The 22,413-nt window shown below is 40.9% G+C and overlaps 1 protein-coding gene across 1 annotated transcript in view; it reads left to right on the top strand.

The window, feature by feature from the left end:
* LAMA1 (laminin subunit alpha 1) overlaps window positions 1–22,413 on the top strand; it is a 151,991-nt gene that overhangs the window by 89,321 nt on the left and 40,257 nt on the right. Inside the window, 14 exon segments of the mRNA XM_023754272.1 lie at window positions 1,049–1,236; window positions 1,784–1,911; window positions 2,767–2,887; window positions 3,860–3,997; window positions 8,467–8,588; window positions 10,869–10,955; window positions 11,262–11,455; window positions 12,425–12,567; window positions 14,715–14,804; window positions 16,363–16,474; window positions 18,361–18,523; window positions 21,442–21,652; window positions 21,836–21,952; window positions 22,068–22,231. Coding sequence (XP_023610040.1) covers window positions 1,049–1,236; window positions 1,784–1,911; window positions 2,767–2,887; window positions 3,860–3,997; window positions 8,467–8,588; window positions 10,869–10,955; window positions 11,262–11,455; window positions 12,425–12,567; window positions 14,715–14,804; window positions 16,363–16,474; window positions 18,361–18,523; window positions 21,442–21,652; window positions 21,836–21,952; window positions 22,068–22,231 — 1,978 coding nt within the window.

Genomic DNA, 22,413 nt, shown 5'->3' with positions numbered 1-22,413 from the left:
TTGAATCACTACAGACTGTGCCGGCCTATCCTTCACTGAAGAGATTATTAATTTCCTCTTCCAAGTGGGGATGGAAAAGTCTAACACTTATACAAATCCTCCTAACTGTATGAGTTAATTTTCTAGTCTTTTAAAAATTCAAATCATAATCTCTTTTTCTTTTAAAGCAGTCATTCAAAAAATATTTATTGTTTTTACTGATATAAGCTCAATACAAGCCTGGCTGCTATGCCTACAAGGTCTTTCTCAGAAATCGTCCAGTTTGGAGGAAAGAACATTGAAGGCATTACTTGCATTTTTGTTTATATAAACATTGGAATCTGTATGTGAATTCACCCTGATGGTTAAAATGTGCAAATATACATCCAGTGAGCCTACGGAGATAGGTAATTTGTAATTCAAAGGAGCTTGAAAATAATTGGGACCATTGCTACGTTGATTGTTATTTTGGAATTTACCGTTGTCAGTGTCATCAAGAGGATGCTGTGGAAGGTGATGGATGTGATTGTGATGGGGGTGATGGTTTCACAGGTGTATACTTATCCCCAAACTCATCAAGTTATATACATTAAATATATACAGCTTTTTACAGCCAATTGTGCCTCAATAAAGTGGTTAAAAAAACAACTGTACTATAGTCCACATAAGAGTGTAGAAGGGGTGAAGGGAGGGTGAAGTGGGTAAAGGGGTCAAATATTATATAGTAAAGGAAGGAAGCTAGCCTTTGGGTGGGGGCACACAAAAGCATGCACAGTTGTTGAATTATAATGTTGACACCTGAAAATTATATAATGTTATTAACCAGTTTACCCCAATAAACTTAATTTTTTAAAACTTTATAAAAATCACTTAACAAAGAAAAGACTATAGCTTAAGTGAACTTAATCTGTAATTAAGTAGAATTAGAGGAAAGCAAATTCTAGACAGCATAGTCTACCCATGTGATGTATTTTTAAGATGCAAGATTTCCAAAATGCAGCAGGCTTGTAATGAAATATTTTTAAATCAATGCTGTGTCAGTGAAGTAAGCAATCATTTACTATTTGATAGCTCCTGGCCTATGGGGGCAAACTGAAGTACAGCGTGGCCTTCTATTCCTCCAATGGCATGGGCACCTTCAACCTTGAGCCTCAAGTGCTCATCAGAGGAGGCCGGACCAGAAAGCAAGTCATCTACATGGATGCACCCGCACCGGAGAACGGAGTGAGGCAAGAGCAAGAAGCTGAAATGAAAGAGGTGACCATGTGCTCTTTTCATATAAGCCCCTCAAAGGCGTGAGCTTTGCTGTGGTTATAATGATGTCAGTAAGCTGCTAGTAAGAGAGTGAGCTCAGAGAGCCTGGCATCAAAATTCCAATGGGTTTAGCAAGATTTCTAAAAATGACTCAAATTCCTATTCTCAAGACACTGATGTAAGGCTTATGTTAATTTAGTGGGAATTGCATTTAAATCCTTGATCTTAGTACACAACTCTCTGGCTGTGTGGACATAATGGTAGGAAGTCTTTGGACTTGCTTGAATCTGGGCAGTGTATTCATTCACAGGGAGATACTGACTGACCGGCCACTGTGTGGCTGCCACGGGTGATGTGTGTGGATACAGGAGACTGGCACTGCTGCCCCCTGGGAGGTGACAGGAGGTCTTCCTTAATTAAACTTAGTGGCATGCACAGAACTGGGCTCATTTCTGGATAAATTTGTAAAAGAATCACTTTCTTTGTAAGTTTGTGTGCTTCTGAGAATTTGTATTCTGAATTTTTCATTGAATGTGTTTCCCATCCACAGAATTATTGGAAATACTTTAATTCTGTTTCTGAAAAGCCTGTTACACGCTCAGATTTTATGTCTGTTCTTAGCAACATTGAGTACATTCTCATCAAAGCATCTTATGGTCAAGGGCTACAGCAAAGCAGGTATGTGGAAACTTCTAGAATTTAAAAATATTTTTCTTATGTGAAAGCAAAGTGAAGGGGTTTGATGAGATTTGATTCACTTCACCCCCATTACCTCCTATATTTATTAATATATGTATTTCTTTCTCCACCAAAACCTTATTAAATTGTAATATTAGTGTGAAATGTATGAAAAATGACATAGAGTATTTATCTCTCATACTAATGTGGGTATAAAATATAAGTACATAATGGTAATATCTTAGATGAGGAAAAATGTAAACAAATATTTTTAAGTTCTGCTATTTTCTGCCTTTAAACCTCAATGCTCATTTCTTTGTAAGTATCAAGGATGCTGTCACCTGCTCACTTAACCTGTAAAGGAGGCCACTAACTTTTGGCCAAACTGGACTTCAGGAGGTCTTTCAAGTATATTTTCTGTAACACTATTTTTTTTTATCCTCACTCGAGGACATGTTTTCATTGATTTCAGAGAGGAAGGGAGAGGGAGAGGGAGAGGGAGAAACATCAATCTGTTGCCTCCCATATGCACCCTGACTAGGGATTGAACCTACAACCTAAGTTTGTGTCCTGACTGGGAATCGAACCCCAAACCTTTTGGTGTATGGGAGACGCTCCAATGAACTGAGCTGCCCAGCCAGAGCAGTAACACTATTTTAAGTCTAAAATGTGGCCTGAGAACCTTCACTGTGTAAGGACAGTATGAATGTGCTTTCACACATTTCCTTTGTAATCCTGAGGAAAGTGCGGCTATAATATATGTGCAAATTTCATTACCTACTGCGCTGTTTCTAGGAAGTGTCTTTCTAAAAATTGGTGTTTTCTCTCATCCTTGTAAACACAACCATTTCCTAGGATTTCAAACATTTCCCTGGAGGTCGGCAGAAAGGCTGATGAGCTGCCCCCGGGGAGGGAGGCGGCCTCGCTGTTGGAGAAGTGTCTCTGCCCTCCTGGCACTGCTGGATTCTCATGTCAGGTGGGGAGACTGGGATGCAGGTCCATGTCCTGGTTTTGGGTTGAAATATGCTTGTTATAGCAGCTCCAAGTGATGAACAGAACGTATGCGTATCATATTATATTAGTTTTCCCTTAATTTTTTTAATGTGGTAAAATGTGTATAAACATGTTTTAACCATTTTCAAGTTTTGTGAGGTTAAGTACACTCACAGTGATGTACAGCCAATCTTTAGAATTATCCACCTGGCAAAACTAAAACTCTGTGCTCATTAGACACTAACTCCCATTCCCCTCTTGCCAGTCCTTGGCAACCACCACTCTATTTTCTCTATCTATGAATGTGACTACTCTAAGTGCCTCACATGAGTGGAAGACAGTATTTGTCTTTTTATGACTGGCTCATTTACTTAGCATAATGTATTCAAGGTTAATTCATGCCGTACAATGTATCTGGATGTGCTTCATTTTAAGGTTGAAAAATATGTACTCTGTCTATCCATGCATCCATCAATAAGATACATAGGTTGTTTCACCTTTTGGCTATTGTGAACAATGCTGCTATGAACATGGGCATACAAATATCTTTCTAAACCCTGCTTTCAGTTCCAAACCTAGCTTTTCAGTCGAATTGCTAGGTCATGTGGTAGTTCTGTTTTTAAGTTTTGAGGAGCTACCATACTGCTCTCCATAGTACTCCATCATTTTATGTTCCCTCTGGCAAAGCACACGTTCCAGTTTCTCCACTTCCTCATCAACACGGGTTTTTGTCTGTGTTTTTGTTGTTGTGTTACTAGTATAGTAGCCATCTTAATGGTGTGAGGTGGTGTGTCATTATGGTTTTGATTTGCACTTCCCTAGTGATTTGTAATGTTGAGCTTCTTCTCATGTGTTCATTTCCATTTGTATGTCTTTGGAGAAATGCCTACTCAAACTTTTTGCCCAATTTAAAATCGGATTTTTATTCATTTTCTTCCCTTTTGCATACCCTCAGTACTGTGCACCTGGTTACTACAGAGGGAAGCTTCTGGAAGGTGGTGACAGGGGACCTCGCCTTCTGCTTGCACCTTGTGTGCCCTGCAGCTGTAACAACCACAGCGACACCTGTGACCCTGAAACGGGGAAGTGTCTGGTATGTTTGGGTGGGTGCTTGCTTGAAGGTTAGAATCAAGGTAGGCAGTGAGCATTGAAATTCCCGGTTCAAAGTCACACCAGTCCCTTGGTTTAGAGAGAGCTTACATTTAGTGAAATGTAAGATACACACATGTTTTCTTCAGAAAGGTTTTAACTAAGTGGCCTGAGATTGCTAATGGAAATTCTTTAAAAATTTTGCTTCCTTGAATTTGTTTGCAGGCATCAATTTGGGAATTGGTTAAGTGGGCCTTGCTTATACTTAACGATGCTGGTGGTTATAGTCACAGTAGATGAGAACTTTACATCATAGAATTTGAAGAGTCAGCTCAGCCATGTGTCTCAGTGGTTGAGCATCAACCCATGAACCAAGAAGTCACCAGTTCAATTCCTGGTCAGGGCACATGCCCGGGTTGTGTGCTCAATCAGCTACAGGAGGCAGCTGATCGATGTGTCTTTCTATCCCTTTCCCTTCCTCTCTAAAATCAATAAAAACATATTTAAAAAAAAAATTGAGGAGTCACCTGGAAGTATTAAAATAAGTTAATGCCAATGTTTAAAATGTATTTCTCTGTACTCTTTTTGCATTTGTAAAAAAAATTTATTCTTGTGGCTGTCTTAGACACCTTCCCCTAGAGACCAAGATTGGTCTCAGGGACATGAGGAGAACTCTGATCATTGTAAAGGACCACAAGACCCAGAAAGAAATCTTGTGGCCCTAATTGAGCATGAACTCTTGTGCTCATGATTTTGCTTAAGTTGTCACGGCCTTATTGATAACATAGAATAATACGATATTCTTTTTCTACTCCTGAAACCTCATCCTTTATAATAACATGTGGAAACATTGGTAAATTGTATAAATTTTTGCCGCATGTAAAATAACTTACTGAAGAAAAATGGACTGCCTGCCAAGAGAGACACACTGGAAGCATTAGGGGTCCTGGGTGTGGCCCAGAGGAATGAAGACCAACTGGCCTTCAGTCACACTAGATCTGCCTTCCTCTTCTTTTATTGAGAAGCATCTTTCATATGTGGAATTTAAAAGCAGTTTCTACAAGGGAAATTGCTAAATTACAGCAGTGCATAGGTGAATTTAGAAACTGAAGTACTTCATGGTTTTTCTCAATTAAAAGATATGTGTTAACCTTTGCTAACCCCATTATATATGTGGAATTAAAGAATTATTCCAGTCATCCAAGGTAAAATGGACTTAATGAGGATGCAAATAGCTGCAACACTATTAAGAAAAATTTATTCATTCTAATCAGCTCATGCTCCAGGCAAAAGGGAGTGCTAATAGAGAAAAGGGGGAAATATCATCTGAGGATTTAAGGAGAATTGATTTCAGGCAACATAAAGTGAGATGTAATTAAGTGGGAAGGTCCCTTGGCCAATCATAGGGACGAAGGTCACATGAACAGTTTAACAAGTTGATCAGTTCTTTCAGACTGCATTTAACAAGATTAGATACTCCCAGGACACTAAATTATGACCTTGCCTTTCCTGGCCTGAGTTCACCAGAACAAAGTTCCAAGATCTTCAGCTGACTTGTTGATTTGTACTAGGAAAGAACATGAAAGATTGTGGCAGAGTCTTCCCAGCATAAACCATGATGGATAGCTTCCAGACAGTTCCCTGCCTGGGGAATGGTTGGCCAGATGTGACCTGGAACCCTAGAAGACCTCCTGGGCCTGTTAATTTTGCAGTAACACCACAGTGGACATGCATAATGCCAGAAGACTGGACAAAAGATTATAAATCTAATTATAAATCACGGTGTTGAGCAGAACACATTTTGCTTCTTGCTCTTCCCCCTTTTTTATGGAAGATCTGTGTTCTATCCTTGTCCCTACAAGGCATTGCTAATTACTGTAACCCAAACCTACTCTAACAGAAAATAGTGTCTGGGCTTAGAGCTTGGAAGTTCAGAGCTGCAACAGACCTGTTTTTGTCAGAGTCCCATCAGATCTTAAGACTAAACTAGAATATCCATGCCAAGCGGTTACTTAATGTATATTTACACACCTCCAGCTCACTCCCACAACCGCTCAGCTCATCTTTGGGCAACCCTGATTGCTCCTGGGACTGGTGCCCTTGGATCATCTGCCCGTTGGTAGTTTTAATATTTGGAGTCATGGAGACAAGCCACTAGGTCAAATTTGGTCATGAAAAGTGGCAGTATCTTAACAAGTAATTGGCAAAAACATTTGACAAGACTCTTCTTTCACGTGTCCACAGGCTCTGAGTATTCAGCCCTCTCAGTCAGACACCCTCAGGGTACATGCACATGCAGGTCACCTGTGATGGTTCTGAGTCCATTCACCATTCTGAGGTGTGAGGCCAGCATCTGACTGAAAGCATGCTCAGGGCCCAATGCCGTCACTGCTGCCCGTCCCAAATGGACCAGACACTAAGATGCTTACATTCTTTCCACAAGTTCAGCACCTGAGGCCTTGCTCTTTGAACTTGGGACCTTACCTTCCTCTTCAGTCTTATCTGTGAGACCTCTCTTGTGGTGCAGTACAACCATTCATTTCCATTTGACAAAGTCTCTTAAGCACTCCCTAGGCATTTGTGAGAGTATAGGTGGGCATCAAGACCTTTTGGATTTGATTTTTTCACCCAGCACGTAGGATGTTCCTCCCTCTTCATGTCACTGGGCCTTTGGTATTATCATAGAAGAGATTGATCAGAAATGTGACCTGAAAGCGGGTGGGGAAACCAAAGAGCAGAGAGATACCCTGGGGGTCCCTCTCCCCAGCTACCCTCTTCCAAGAGATAGGACTCAGCCTTTTTCCAGTTGAAAAATTGACAGATTCTCTGTGCATTTCCCATAGCAACCAACTCATCCCACGTGTCAGTTCACATGAACAGGTTCTTATTTGCTTGCCATTCTTTGGGGCAGCTTGTCTTTGATTTTCTAGAATCTTGAAAACCAGGGAGCTCATATGTTAGGGGGAGCTTTTAATGTTGGAGTTGGTATTACCAATCAAAAACCAAAAAGTCTGCTTCAGTCCTGTTCACCATCTAATATTTATTCTTTAACAGCCATATCTATACCTATATATCTATATATCTATATATCTATATCTCTCTATATCTATATCTATATATCTATATCTATATCTATAGCATCTATATATCCATATCTATATCTATATCTATATCTATATCTATATCTATATCTACCTATATACATACATGTATCCTAAATAATAAAAGGCTAATATGCAAATCGACCTAATGACAGAACAATTGGTCGCTATGATGCACACTGACCACCAGGGGGCAGACGCTCAATGCAGGAGCTGCCCCCTGGTGGTCAGTGCGCTCCCACAGGGGGAGTGCCACTCAGCCAGAAGCCAGGCTCACGGCTGGCGAGTGCAGCGGTGGTGGCGGGAGAAGCTCCAGCACTAAGGATGTCTGACTGACTGCTTAGGCCCGCTCCCTTCTGGAGCCTCCCGGACTGTGGACTGCAAGTGGGCACAGGCTGGGCTGAGGGACCCCACCCCCCGAGTGCACGAATTTCATGCACTGGGCTTCTAAATATATATATATATATATATGTATATATATATATATATACAACTTTTAAACACATTTTCTTTTTAAGAGAGTGGTTGCAAATTTTACTTCTAAACAGATTCCAGTTTTAGGGACCAACTGGGTCCCAATAAAATCTATTTTCATTAGGTAAAGTAGGGATACAATTTTTAAACGAAAAATATTGGAATCATTTTTAATAAGAAAAATGTAAAAGTTTTTCAAACATAAAAAAAGGTTTCTCTCTACATCATCTCTTGCTTCCCACTATAAAGCCTGAGGTAGTGCATTTTCTCAGTAGCTTCTGTCACTGCGTCAGGCCCAGTCCAGCGCCCAAGGCCAAACAAAAGCAGGTTTTGTGTTGGATTCAATGTCAAGAACTGCTTGGTCTTTTAGCTTAATTTTTTTAATAGCCTACTTTTAGGTCCAAATGATGACATAAATTTTAACTAGAAATGATTTTGTTATTGCAGGAGTCTATTGGTGCAGCTCTAAACCCTGCGTTTTCTTCCCTCACTGTCTGTTTCCCACGTCATTTATTCATTCACTCTGATCTTTCAACTCCCTACATGTGATCATTGAACCCCAAGCATGTGCAAAGCCAGTGTGCTTCAGATCACTTTAAATCTCTATATATTTTAGATTCAAATTTTAAGGATCAAAAGCTAGCTGCTCTGTGGATATTTTCCATAAGAAGAATGTATTAGTAATTTATAGGCTGTATTGGATAAGTATAGTTTTCTAATGAAAGAAGGCCACAGAGCTGGCAATGTTTCCATGATTTAACAAACTTGAAGAAAAGACTCCCTTCCCTAAGAATTAAAAAATAAACTGACGTGAAACGTGGTGATGCTTAGCTGTTACCAGATAAGGATGATTTCTAACAACTTTCCATTTTCCCTCTTCTTAAACATGGGGCCCCAGAACTGCGGCGATAACACGTCTGGTGACCACTGTGATGTGTGCGCTCCCGGGTACTATGGGAAGGTGACGGGCTCAGCCACCGACTGCTCTCTGTGCACCTGTCCTCACAGCGGCCCTGCCAGGTGAGCTTGTGCAGATGCACTGCACACCTGCCCCACCGAAGCTGGGGGTGATTCTGTTTTCAGCCCCAGTTTCCAGGGTCTGTACATGTCTGTTTTAATTAATATTTTCCATGTGTTGAGAATGGCTAATTTTAGAAAAAGTGTTACATTCTCACAAGCACTTGAAGAGAATCTTTTCAAAAGCAAAGTATCTGTGTTGGTATTGGGGTGTGAAAATGGAACCAATTAAAGAAAGGACTTTCAGGTTGTTGGGGTTTCTTTTAGTGTGTGTGTTTTGTTTTGTTTTTTTAAGACCAATTTTAGCCTCCGACCTATTTATCCAGTGTGCCTAGAGGTGAATTATGGTTAATTTTATGAATAATGACATAAGGAATTCTGTTCCTGTTTAGTGTAAGGGAACAGGTTTAGAAATTTATATTTGGTGATGATTGATGAAATGCAGAAATGCTACATAGTGATGAAAGTGGGGCCAGGTTTTCCCTGGCACTCATGGTGATTGTGTAGAATTATCTATCTGCACACCAAAAAGAATCAGAGATTTTAAGTGGAAGTTGGAATATCTGTGTGTCCTCTTTGGCTTTAATGAAAATTGTAATTCATAAATATCATTTCATCATTGCTTAAAATATTTGACACAGCCTTGAACACAAATCAAATATACACATTTAGTATACTAAAATGAAGTTTTTTTTTCAATATTTGTTTGAATCTTCTATCTTCTATTATCTCCAAGAAAGCGATGCTTGACAGTGGATACAAAAGGAGAGGCACTGTGTACACTTCCCTTGTAAACTACCAAGCATCCTAAAATTTATTGTTAGCATTAATGTTTTGTATTAAATCTGTATATAAAATTTGACTCAATTCCACTCCTGTAATCTAAACTATAGAAATACTTGCATGTGTGTGTAAAGATGGATACATTTCATCATTGCTTATACTCATGAGAAACTGGGGAGGAACTGAAATACCTGTCTCTAGGGGATGGATAGACATTGTGGTACATACCTAGAGTGAAATATTATACAAACACTGAGAAAAGAATGAGGTATATCTATATGTACAAAATTGGAGAAATGGCCAATTAATTATTTAATTGTGACTATATAATGTGATGCTATTTTGGAAAAAGTTTACATTCATATGTATATTCATATCCATAGCTCCATGGCTGTATATGCCCAGAGAAATGTTTGGAAGAATATATCACCTTTCTACTTCCCATATTTCTGTAATGTTTGAATATTTTACTTTTTCAGTCAAAAAAGGTTCTGACCATCCCCAGGGCCTATGATAATGAATTAAAGTTTACACTGCTAGGAAGAGCCTGTGGACATTTATAATGTGCTATGTACCTGAAGGGCCCTAAAATGCATGCTTTGTTTTCTACACATTTTATGTTTCCACTGAAGTCTGTCCCTTTGCTGTTTAAGGAGAAAAAAATTCAAACGTGAAGTAGGGCTGATAGAGAATCTTGTAACTCATTCTTGGAATTTCTCTTAACTGCCCAGGTGGTTTTCTTCAATGGTTTGCAGTACCCATCTGAGCCTCTAGATGGCACATGGTGTATTGGTAATTTAAAATGTGGAGGCAGTGGTTGTAAAGAAAGGAAGGAATAAGCCAAAAGCAGAAGTCCATGACTGAGGGGGATCCATTATCAGAGTGGATATTAAACTCTGAGGAGCTCTATCATTTTGCTTCAAATTGTCCTTCACACGAGTCCCTACCTTTAGGTCCATTTATTTTCAAATTCCACCCCCACTCTTCACTCTTCTTTGCCCCACCTTTTCCTACTTGCCTGTCATTGTAGCCCATTATATTCACCAGCATTTGTCCCACTCTCTTCTCTCTGCTGGTTTTCATGCTTACTCATAGTCATCACGTACAGCTCTCTGTAATCACCTTTTCATCTAATAAGTCACATAATTCTTCACCTAAATCTCAGAACAAGACCCTTCACCTGGGAAGCTTTCTTGTTTGGTGACTAATCAGGGAAAATCTGTAAGATCTGCCTCCTTCCCCTCACATGGTTGTCACTGGACAGGTGTCTAATGAGTGTCTTTTGGATACAAGAGGTGCACAAGTACTGGTTACATGTTTATTTTCCCCAATATATTTTTGCTCAATATATTTTAAGTCCTAAAAACCTTGTCTAACTGTGCACTGTAATCACTTAATTTTCAGGACAGTGTCTTGTACCCTAAGAGTAATGAACAAGTACCACAAGCAAGAGTTGAAATTGTATATCTGAAAATTCAAAAACCATTGTTTTTCTCTCAGTTTTAGTCCGACTTGTGTCTTGGAAGGTGACCACGATTTCCGCTGTGACGCCTGTGTGCGGGGCTACGAAGGGCAATATTGTGAGAGGTATGTTGTGGCGTGATGGCATGGAAATTGCAAGGCACATCTGCTGCTTGATATTGTAGGACATATTTACTAAAGTGATTTGAGAGTATCAGTTTGGTTGTGCATGATTGATATTCCAAAACAAATCTTGTATTAAGGTAAGTAAATGCACCTTCTATGACTATCTCATCCTCCTTTTAGGATATAAAATGTAGAATGAGGTAAGTGGGACTGTGTTCTTTGCACTTCACTTGGCAGAAATGGTTGCTATATTATCTTACTGGCACTGATACTGTTGTCTGTAACTGCATATTCTCCTTTCCCTAGGTGCTCCTCGGGCTATCATGGGAACCCTGGAATGCCAGGCAGCACCTGCCAGAGGTGTGATTGCAGCCCGCATGGCTCTGTTCACCGGGACTGTGACCGCAGGACTGGGCAGTGCGTCTGCAGGCCGGGGGCCGCGGGGCTCCGATGCGAGGACTGTGAACCCAGGCACATTCTGGTGGAAAGCAATTGTGTTTGTGGGTATTTTCCTTCCTAACTGTTTAAAGGTGGTTTTTCCTCTCAACTGTTTTTCCTGTTGTTTTTCTATTACTGCGCCCTATGGCATCAGCAGGAGAAAGTCCTATTTTAACTAAGCAAGGATTGCTATGTATTCTGCCAAACTGAACTTTTCATAGTGCGTTTGGAGCCGAGGCAGAAGGTTCTAGGGTAGCAGCATTTATCTCTCTAGCACTCTAAGCAGCACAGTAATTCCAGCTTCATAGTTTATCTGCATTAATATCCCTTTAATGGAGCCAAGTGTCAGCGCAGAGAGAGAACACCTTTGTGGGTTGTCATTTGTGTTACTCAGATTTCACTGATGGCTTCAGCTCTTGGCTGCTGTGGGCTTTTTTTTCCAGTCCTGATTTATTTTAGTAGCAAGTACATGAGTGCTCATCTACAAATGTCTTCTCAGTGGTTCATGGGGAAGATGGAGGGGAAGTAATGTCAGGATCATGGCATTCAAGAGCTTTTGTTTATGTATTTGTTTTAAGGAAAAACACATCCATTATTTTCCCCAGTCTCCTTCTCTTGAATTTGCTGAAGGTGTGTTTGCAAACTATCTCAGGAAATGACAGACCAGGCGCTGCAAGGAAACACATTCGAAATTCGTTGCCATTGGTCCAAGTCCCGAATGAGCAGATGCACTGCAAAGGTCGGAGCTGTTGACACAACGTGCACCCGACCTGGGACCCACTCGGATCAGTTGTTGCTTCCTGTGTGACTGGGGAAGTCACTTCTCTGATCTGAGTCTTGGAGTCACCATCTGAGGATAGGGACTTGTGTTCTCTGCTTGCCTCCCATCGTGTGAGATTCCGTTCCTGGGAGCCTTGTCGTATGCTTTGCCCTTATTATGACTTTATGTTGTTATTGTAAAATGGCTAATGCACACCCAAGGGAAAATGTGCAGACCATTTTGCATTAATTTAACTTTCTTTTTCTTTTAGCTTGTGATGATGAATGTGTAGGTGTGCTGCTGGATGACTTAGACAATATTGGTGATACCAGTCTTTCTGTGAACCTCACCAGCATTATTCCTGTCCCATATGGAATTTTGTCAAACCTGGAAAATACAACCAAATATCTCCGGGTAGGTACTGGGAATACAGAGATGCATCATTGAGAGATATGGAGTTGGGCTGGACAGTAGGAGTCATTCTGTCTGTCCCCTCTGCTTCCTTATTCATGATGTGTACTGCTGGGAGGTGTCCAGCCTTCCCTTGAACGTGACCAGAGACCTTATTATCCAACACTAACTTGTTTTACTGTAGGACCCCTTAATTGTTTATGAGTTATTCATTAGATGCCTTTTCATAAATTCTACCTCACGGTCGTTCTTCACCTTTCGAATAAGGCAAATTGCACTTGTGCCTCTTTAAGACAAACCTTGGGCTATTTGAAAATAGCTGTCCTAATACAAATACAGGAAATAAATTGAGGTGGTATCTTCTTTAATGTTGGAATCTGCTGAAGATAACTATGTTCTGTAAATGTATTATTCTTAACTTGAGTTTTAGGCGCAAAAGTTTTTTTTTAACCTGGAAGATTATATAAAAATCTCTGTGGGCATATCACCGTTTTATGTTTAGTCAAATAGGATCTGGGTCCCAAAAAGGCGGGGTGGTGGTGGTGGTGGTGGTGGTTAGAAATAGACTCAGTTGACAGCATTCTACTCTAGTATTTTTAATGCTAATTGGAAAAAATATTATTCTTAATTTTCCTTAAAACCTATACATTAGAATTTGAGATAATTAATTCACTGTGTCAAGGATAGTCATTCCTGACTGTCTTTTTTAGTTAAAAGCTTTTCTTAGATTAGACATTTCCTTAGGCAAGTGTGCCTGTGTGTGTGTGTGTGTGTTCATTTTTAAAATAAAAACCAGGAAATATGAAATTTTTTTCCACTCACCATAGACACAATCTGCCAATACTATTTTTTTTTTATCACTAGGGGCCCCAGGCATATAACTATATTTTAAATTTATCAAGTGAGATAAATTCTTGCCTTAAATTTTAAGTATTTTTTTCTTTTTATTGACTTTATTGTGGTGACACTGGTTAATAAAATTATACAGGTTTCAGAAGCACAATTCCACAACATCATCTGTACATTGTATTGTATGTTCACCATTTATTCCCCCATACCCTCCTCTACCTTTCCCCACCCCCTCTACCCCAGAAATCACCACACCATTGTCAATGTCCATGAGTTTTCTCTCTCTCTTTTTTTCTCAATCTCTTCTCTCACCCCCAGTCCCTGCCACCAGCTGTCAGCCTACCTTCTATCTATGAATATGTCAATTTTAACTATGTTTGAATGATTTGCTCCCATTTAAACCACTTGCCAATTCCTTTAAATAACTTTTTATGTTTATCTAAATTATGCACTAGATTAAGAATGTAAACTCTTAACTGTTTACTGTTTTCATTGTTATCTACACAGCAACCTTGGCCAAGTCACTTAATTATCCCCGCCCCCCCCCCCCCGAATAATAATATAGCCATTTTATAGGGTTGTTATAAGGTTTAAATACAATCATGCAAGTAAAAAATTAGAAGACAGTTGGCATAAATTAAGCACTAATTGTTAGTGATTATGAAGACTTACTTAATACTTTTGTATTTTCGCCTAATAAGTTTTTTTTCTTTAAGCCTAATAAGTTTTTAAAGTGAAATTTTAAAAGTGTTAGCAATTATGGTTAAAATTGATGTAACTCTAATGAAATTAAGCCAGACTTACCCAAGAATAGCAGGAGTAATGGATTCTGCACAATACAACATACTTTAAATTCATATACTAGTATGTATGGGAAATATTATATATATATATATAAAATTGACTTCAGAGAGGAAGGAAGAGAGAGAGAGAAAGAGAGTGAGAGAGAGATCAATGATGAGAGAGAATCATTGACTGCCTCCTGCCTGCCCCACACTGGGGATCGAGCCCACAACCCTGGCATGTACTCTGACCGAGAATTGAACCGTGACCTTATGGTTCATAGATCGACATTCAATGACTGAGCCACACCGGCCAGGCATGTATGGGGAATATTATGCAAAAGGTGGCAGATGGGAGCATGTTGCTATAATCAAAACTTACGTAAATGTGATTCATTTTATTTTTTAATGCAATTTCAAGGAAAGAAGAATTTATTTCTGTGAACAAAATAGTTGATAACCAGTGAATCAGAACATTTATTTTGAAGCATTGTGATTTGTTCTCTTCATTCTTTGTAGGAGTCTTTATTAAAAGGAAATACACAACAGGGGCTGGTAAAACTTCAACTTGAAGGTGTTACAGAACAAACAGATGACCTGCAAAGGGAGGTAAATTCTTCACACAAAGGGCTCACTTCCCACCCAGCATTTATGAGCAATTGCATTGGGGCGGTCTCGAAGGTTCCAGTTAGGTCAGGGCAGCCTCTGCCTCTCAGGAGCTGTGCTCCAGGGAATTTATGATCAAATCGGTTTTAACCTTGGCAGAAATGTGTTCGTGGGGAAGGCTCCTGGCTTAATTTCTATTGTCACCTCTGCTGAGGGAGCCGTTGGGCAGTCACCTTTCCATTTGAGCATCATTTTCTCCTATGAATCAAGGGGTGGGTGGGATTGAAAGGTCCCTGAGGTTTCTTCCTTCTCCTAAATTGGCTGCATTAACTAAGCACGTGGTGAGCACGGTGCTGAGGCACTTCCCCAACACCAGGACCACTTGCTGCAATTCGCTGGGCAGAGCCAGCATAGCCTGGCGCTGGTTGTGTGGTGTTCGTACACCCTTTGGACTTTAGGCCATGTGCTTCTGATTTTCGGACTTTGAATGGCAAGTGAGCTCGCTCTGAAGTCAGCAGGGAATGTAGTCTGTTTATCCCATGTCAGATGAATGGAATTTCCTCATTCACAGATGGCGAGGGGGCCTATTGCCAAATTTATAATTTTCACTTACGAATTTTATGTGCACGTGCATATGTATGTGTGTATACTTAGATATGTATATAATAGTGTATCTATACATAGATGTATCTATGTCTCTCAACATCTACACACATACATAGTGGTGTGCACCCTAAAAATAAGTATTAGCTTGGCTCCTGTCAATTTAAAATTAGTAATGATTTGGGGCGAGTTTAAGGCTTAAGTGTGGGCTCTATGTACCTCAGTGAGCAAACATTTGGTAGGAAATGATAAGCTGCTTAAATAAATTCTCTCTATTCATTAAAGAGGATTCTCTTTGGATTTTGACTATATAACACTTTTAGACCTAGTCTGAGTTACTTTACATTCCTGGAAATTACAACCTTTCCTTTTACAAAAAAAAACAAACAACAAAACAAAACAGCAGCTGAGGACAGCTACCAGTAAGTCTCAGCCCCTGGGCTGCCAGCTTTACATACATCATCAAATTTCATCTTCATAAAGTCCATGAGGTCAGTGCTGTTATTACCCAGGTTATCGATGAGGCTAGAAGATGTTAGTCTAGGTCTCCAGGTTGGCAGAACTGGGCCTAAAACCTGGTTTATCTGACTCCATGTTCTTAACTCCTTGACTAAGTTCTCACGGTCAGTAAAAATTGGTTAAGATTTTTCTTTCTCCTTCTGTATACTTGGTCATAAGGTGAATATCGAATCTTCATAGTAGAGACTCTGGGAGAATCTGTGGTATAATAACCACTTAGGCTGCTTTTGAAAATATGTCATCTTTTCTCATACAAAGGTAGCAGTAAATTATTTCATTAACCACTTAATTTCCAATCCCAAAATATCAACCTTGGTTTATATGGTAGTGTAAATACTTATATTCTGGAATATATTTTGTTATTTAAAAGAGACTACTTGAACATCAAAGCTTCATATTACTCAAGTCAGACTAACCTGAGACCTTTATTTTCTATCAGCTCAGTAGAGTGTTAGCAAGTAGCCAACATGTGGCCAGGGCGACTGAAAGACTCCTCAACGAGAGTCAAGATCTCATGACATTTACTGAGAAATTGAAGATAAGCATTCAAGGTAGTGTGGTCAGTGTCTAGCCTGGGGAGTCTATGCTCATTGCAAGGAAAAGTCCCATTCACTCTATACAACATATGAATAGATGTGTGTTACTTGCGCTCAACTGCTAGAGCCAAGGACTGGGGATCCTGATGTGTCCAGATCATGGTCTTTCATTGAGAGTTTTATCTTTTAAAAAAATGCATGCTTCCTTTTTTATTTTCTATGTGATGTGCTACACTTACATCCTAAGTATCAAGTAGATGTGGTGCCTTCCCATCTGTTATGAATTTCCCAAATTAAGACTTGCTAAGTGGTGCACAGGGTGCCAGACTATGAGCCAAGCAAGGTCCAACAATAGACCGTAGGAGAAAATGGAATAGAGGAGTTTTTACTCACAGGTCCTGGAGAAAGTACCCAGCATGCCTCAAGGGGCCACATGGGAAGGCAAGGCAGGGATGCAGACAGAGAGACAGAACCTGGCACCTGTTTTATCTGGTTCTGTGGGTGCAGTGCTTTGGGGTTCCTGAGCTAAGGCCCAAACCAAAAAAGCAGACTTTTGGTGAGCTCCACAGGGGTGTTATCCTTGGGGCACACAGGGGAAGGCTCTGGGAGGCAGGGGAGACTGTTGATCACAGGGGCTGTCACCATAGGAACTTACATTAGCTTCTGACCCTGTGGCTACTGTCTAGGGCACATGCTTGTATGAGGGGGCAAGTGTCAGTTTAAGGTCACTGCAGGCCTCTTGGCCACAGAAAATGGATGTCAAGGCAGCAATACCATGTGAGTCGCTGAGCTAACTCTCGACACCATTCCTTTGCCCACAATAGGAGCCGGTGTGATGTGGAGCTTCAGTGTGGTCCCAGAGTGCAGCCACAATATTTGAGTAATTTACTCACTGCTCGATTGGGATGTCCCGTCTGATCTGGCTTTTAGGTTGCTTTTTTCAGTTTTCTAGCCACAAGAAATATATTCTTGCTTTTCTTTTTGGATTATTGTGTAAGGACATACCGGTAAGGAGTAAGTACAGAATCCAGTGCAGATCAGACTTTATAGGGCAAAAGATCAGAAGATTATTAGAATAAATAATATGCTTAATAAGAAGGGTAGTATCAAGTATTGGTGATTCATTCATGCAGTGAATACTTGTTGAACAGCTTTTATGTGCAAATGTCTGTGTCCAGTGCAGGAAATGCTGAGGTAACAGTGGCCATAGCCCCCTGCCTTACAGAGAGTAAGGGCACTAGGGAAAACTAACATTAAATAAACAGTAATCCCAAGTCCATGAGTGTGTATGTGTGTGTTTTTCAATTTTTATCTTATTGACATTTGAGAGAGAGAGGAAGGGAGAGAGAGAGAAACATCGATTTATTGTTCCACTTATTTTTTTTAATATATTTTATTGATTTTTTACAGAGAGGAAGGGAGAGAGATAGAGAGTTAGAAACATCGATGAGAGAGAAACATCGATCAGCTGCCTCCTGCACATCTCCTACTGGGGATGTGCCCGCAACCCAGGTACATGCCCTTGACCGGAATCGAACCTGGGACCTTTCAGTCCGCAGGCCGACGCTCTATCCACTGAGCCAAACCGGTTTCGGCTGTTCCACTTATTTATGCATTCACTGGTAGCTTCTTTTATGTGCCCTGACTGGGGATCGAACCGCAACCTTAATGTATCGGGACAGTGCTCTAACCAACTGAGCTACCCAGCCAGGGCCCCCATGAGTGTTTTGATAGGGGATGTCCAGAGTGTGTTGGGATGTACAGCCGGCCTGGCCTAGATTTGAGGTTCAACCAGTTCAGCTGAACAGAGCGGCCTCACTGAAGAAATGCCTAAGTTCTTCCAGTTTAGTGCTGTCCACTTTTAAGAGACTTATTAAATGATTGATAAATTTTCTCCATAGAAATTATTGAAAAGGCAACAACTCTAAATCAGACCTTGGATGAAGATTTCCAGCTACCCAGTTCCACTCTTCAGAATATGCAAAAGAACATGACGTTTTTTCTAGAAACCTTACAGAAAAGGCATTTTATGCAGTTGCACCAAAATGCTACCCTTGAACTGAAGTAAGTCTCTAAGTGCTGCCATTCACGACATAGCCAATTAGAGGAAAGAACCTCAGTATGGAGGGGGGAAAGGCATGTGGGAGGAGGTAAAAGAAGGAAAGCTCTCACTGTGGAAGAAATGTCACCAGAGAAAAGAGGGGCCCTATTGTTATGTAAATGAAGAGACCCCGCCACGCCCTCCAAATAGAGAAAATTGTAATCACTGCCAATAGCTCTGTGTTTGTGCTGGTATGCCTTGGGTTTTGTTTCTCTCTGTCTCTTCAGCAACATGGTACTGTATTTGTTGAAGATCAAGTATAATGCAATCAGTTATCATGGAAGAAAATTAGTCAGCGGCTACTACCTGTGCTGTAAACTCTAAGATAGATGGATGTTATGCCAAAATAATTCAGCTTAGCTATGCAAACTCTAATTGAAAACCTCAGTGTGAAATGACAGATCACAAAGGATTGTTAGACATGGTCACTAGGAACTTGTAATTTCCTTTCAGGCATTTTTCTTAGTATTTTCACACAGTTATTACTTGATGTAATATAGCACAAGCTATCTTTTTTCCAGGGTTGTGATAAATATCGTAAACACTGGCTTAAATAGTTACACAAAACTCCATTCTCTATACTGTTACATTTAAACTATTTTTAATCTAGTTTTCTATTTTAAATAATGTTGTGATGGATATCGTAGACAAAAATATTTTTCTATATTTCACATTATTATATTACTAGGGTGGATATTAAGAAGTGAAATCATTTAGCCAATGAATTTGCATGTTGATGATTCCTGAGTTGCATTTCCAAATTATTTCCTAAAAGAGTACTTAAAACAATGTACACTTCTACTGGCAACACCCTGGAGAATTAAGCTTACACCTTTATTCATTATTGAATATGATTTTAAGCATCGGGTGGGATTTGGAGAACTAGAGAGACCTGGGAACTAAATGCCTCGCGGGGAGATTGGAGGAGGCCAGGGCCAGGAGGTGGGGAAGGGGTCTGCCTTCTGTGGAGCCCCTCCTCCTCGCAGGAGGGTGCGAGCCTCTTGTCTCATGTTCTGTCCTGTGATCCTCTCAGCCGCCTCATGGGGAAGGGGAGCATCCAGCTGGGGAGACTGAGACTCAGAGACTGCAAGTAACTTGCCCACTGTTCAACCTCCAGGATAGTCTGGACCCTGACCACAAACCTACGTCTGAGTGACTGTGAACCCTGTTGTTTTCCAACCCCAAACAGAAGGAAGTACATCTGAGACCCAGTCCCCTAAAGACAATGGGTGGAATTGGGCCGTTAAGTCAGAGACCATGCGACCATGCTGCTACATTTACACTAGGTTAATCATGTTGCCTTGACCCCGACCTTTCACCCACATCTTCCCTCACCTGACATGCATGGCAGGAAGAAGCACCGGCAGGAAAGAGGCTGACACCTCCATGTTCCTCTTCCCAGGACCCATCCATTCTTAAGGTGGCTACCCCAGGCTCAGCTGTGCTATTCTCTGCTTCCTACCCTTCCTTAGCTCCCCGCTGCCTCCCAGATGAACTAGAAATGTCATATATTTGATTCCAGCCCCACCCCCTTTCCACTAACCAAAGTCCCCCCACCCATCCGTTTCCCACTCATCCTGGGCTCTCAGTTGCTCCCTCCCTCGGCCACACTTAAGAGTTGATGGACACTTATTAGAAATGGAGATTCCCTGGAGATCCATGGGAGTCATTTTGTGGGGCCATCCTCTCCCACTATTACCCTTCCACAGTCAGCTCACTTGTTCATTCAGCAAAATGAGCCCCCAGTGGCAGATATTGTGCTAGGACTTGGGGACACAAAGGAGAACAATAGAGATCTTTTTTCCCCACTAGGATTTCGTAGTCTAATTACGAAAAGTCCATTTGCTGAAGAGCTTTGAGAGGAAGGGGAGAAGGCAGGGCCCCTCTCCCCCCTGACGCCCTCAGTGCCCCCGACTCTCCTCGCCTGTTAGGCCCTGTGGCCACCCTTTCTGTGTCATTGTTGGTCTTGTGTGTGTTATTTAGAACAAAGTTATTCTTGAGATCGCTGTTATCTTTCTTTTTAATTTGCTAATTTAAATTATTATTAAAAAGACCTTTTTATTTTAAAATATTAAAGTTTAAAATGTGTTCTCTGATCTCCACTTTCTTATTTTCTATGGATAATCCTTGTTCTTATGCTATTTCAAATTTTGTGGATTATTTTAGGAATTTATCAGCTTTTTCTAATGATAATCCTTAGAAAATTGGTAATTTGTGCTGAACTATGGCAATCCTATTGTTGGGAATATTTAGCACACAAATCAGTTGCTTATCATGCCTGTGTCAGGGTCCCCTAAAGCACCGTCACATTCAGTTTCACCGGGAATATCAGGACTCAGCGTAGAGTTGTGCTCATGGCCCATATACCTATGGCAACGTATTAAGGAGGCACAGGTGGGTTGGGGAAAAAGACACGGGGGCACCTTGAGGTGTCCATTCAGGCTTCCTTTCCTTGAGGGAGCACAGTGCGTACTCTTCCCTTGGCTATGAAAGTGCAGCAGCACATGGTGACATTTCTGCCCAGGGAAGCCCACTAGAGTTCAGCATTCGTGGTTTTTACTGGGGGGCAGTCCTGTGGGCACCCTCTGCCCAGCATGTGCCCAAATTCCACAGTTCCAGAGGGAAAGCAGGTGTTCAGCATAAACCACATTGTTTGCACAGACAGTGGAAGCCGTGAGCCACTGGCATCAGGTAGAGAACAATGGGAACATTTTACAGACCTTGCAAGCAGGCCCTTTGAAGGACAGCCTTCTGCCCACTGTTACCCTTACTGCACACTATAAAACTAGGCACGGAAGTGTAAAAATCCCTCTGCTATCATTTCAATGATAGAGGCTTTGTCATTCATTGACTTACTATGTGAACCATCTATATTTGTCAGGGCTGCTGAAGATTTATTGTCACAAATTCAGAAAAATTACCAGAAGCCACAGGAAGAGTTGAAGGTAATAAAAGAAGCAGCAAGCAGCCTCCTTTCAAAACACAACAGTGAACTGCAGGCAGCAGAAGACCTGGTGAGGGAAGCGGAGGCAAAGACGCAGGAAAGCAGCCGCCTCCTGCTCATTATCAAGGCCAGCCTGCGAGAATTCAATGTGAGTCTTAACAGCTCTCTCCTCAGTTAAAGCTAGTAACCAAATTCTCCCATGTAAATAATACGAATTTCAGCTTTTTAAAAGATGAGCCCCCTAACACTACCTCAACACATAGTGTCAGGCCCCAGTGTTCGGAAGCTGACTTGCTTAATGAAGCATCCTTAAAGGTGATTTTTGCTACAGGATAAAAAGCTGCGTGTTCGAGAAGAACAAAACTTGACCTCAGTGCTAATCGCCAAAGGAAGAAGATTGCTGGATGCTGCCACAGCACGTGCAAAGGCTGCACAAAGTGCGCTAGCAGTAAGTTTCTACTCAGCACAGCCACAATATACTAGTAGTTTCCAAATCAAAAATATGCACACACACATTGCTGAATAGCTGCCTATATATTCACAGTATTGATTTATCTATGTAGCAATTAGAGCATCACCGGGATGAGCTGCTTTGGTGGACTGCCAAAATCAGGCACCACGTGGATGACCTGGTCATGCAGATGTCCAAACGAAGAGCGCTTGACCTTGTCTACAGAGCTGAGGGTCATGCAGCTGAGCTCCAGGAACTAGCAGGGGCTCTGGACAGGTGAGACCACATTTTGCAGGAATTCCAGAGGTTGTGATCCATGGATCAAAGAGAATAAGGATGACTGTTTTGATCACAATGTTAAGTCACTCTTCATTTTTTGTCTAAAAATGAAGATTCCTGTTTTGTTTACATGGCAAGGGGGATTTTCTCCATGTCAGATAACATGGTTGACCATCAAT

The sequence above is a fragment of the Myotis lucifugus genome, unplaced genomic scaffold, assembly GCF_000147115.1.
Source record: "Myotis lucifugus unplaced genomic scaffold, Myoluc2.0 scaffold_58, whole genome shotgun sequence".
Taxonomy (NCBI): domain Eukaryota; kingdom Metazoa; phylum Chordata; class Mammalia; order Chiroptera; family Vespertilionidae; genus Myotis; species Myotis lucifugus.
This window is presented reverse-complemented; position numbering and strand designations above follow the sequence as displayed.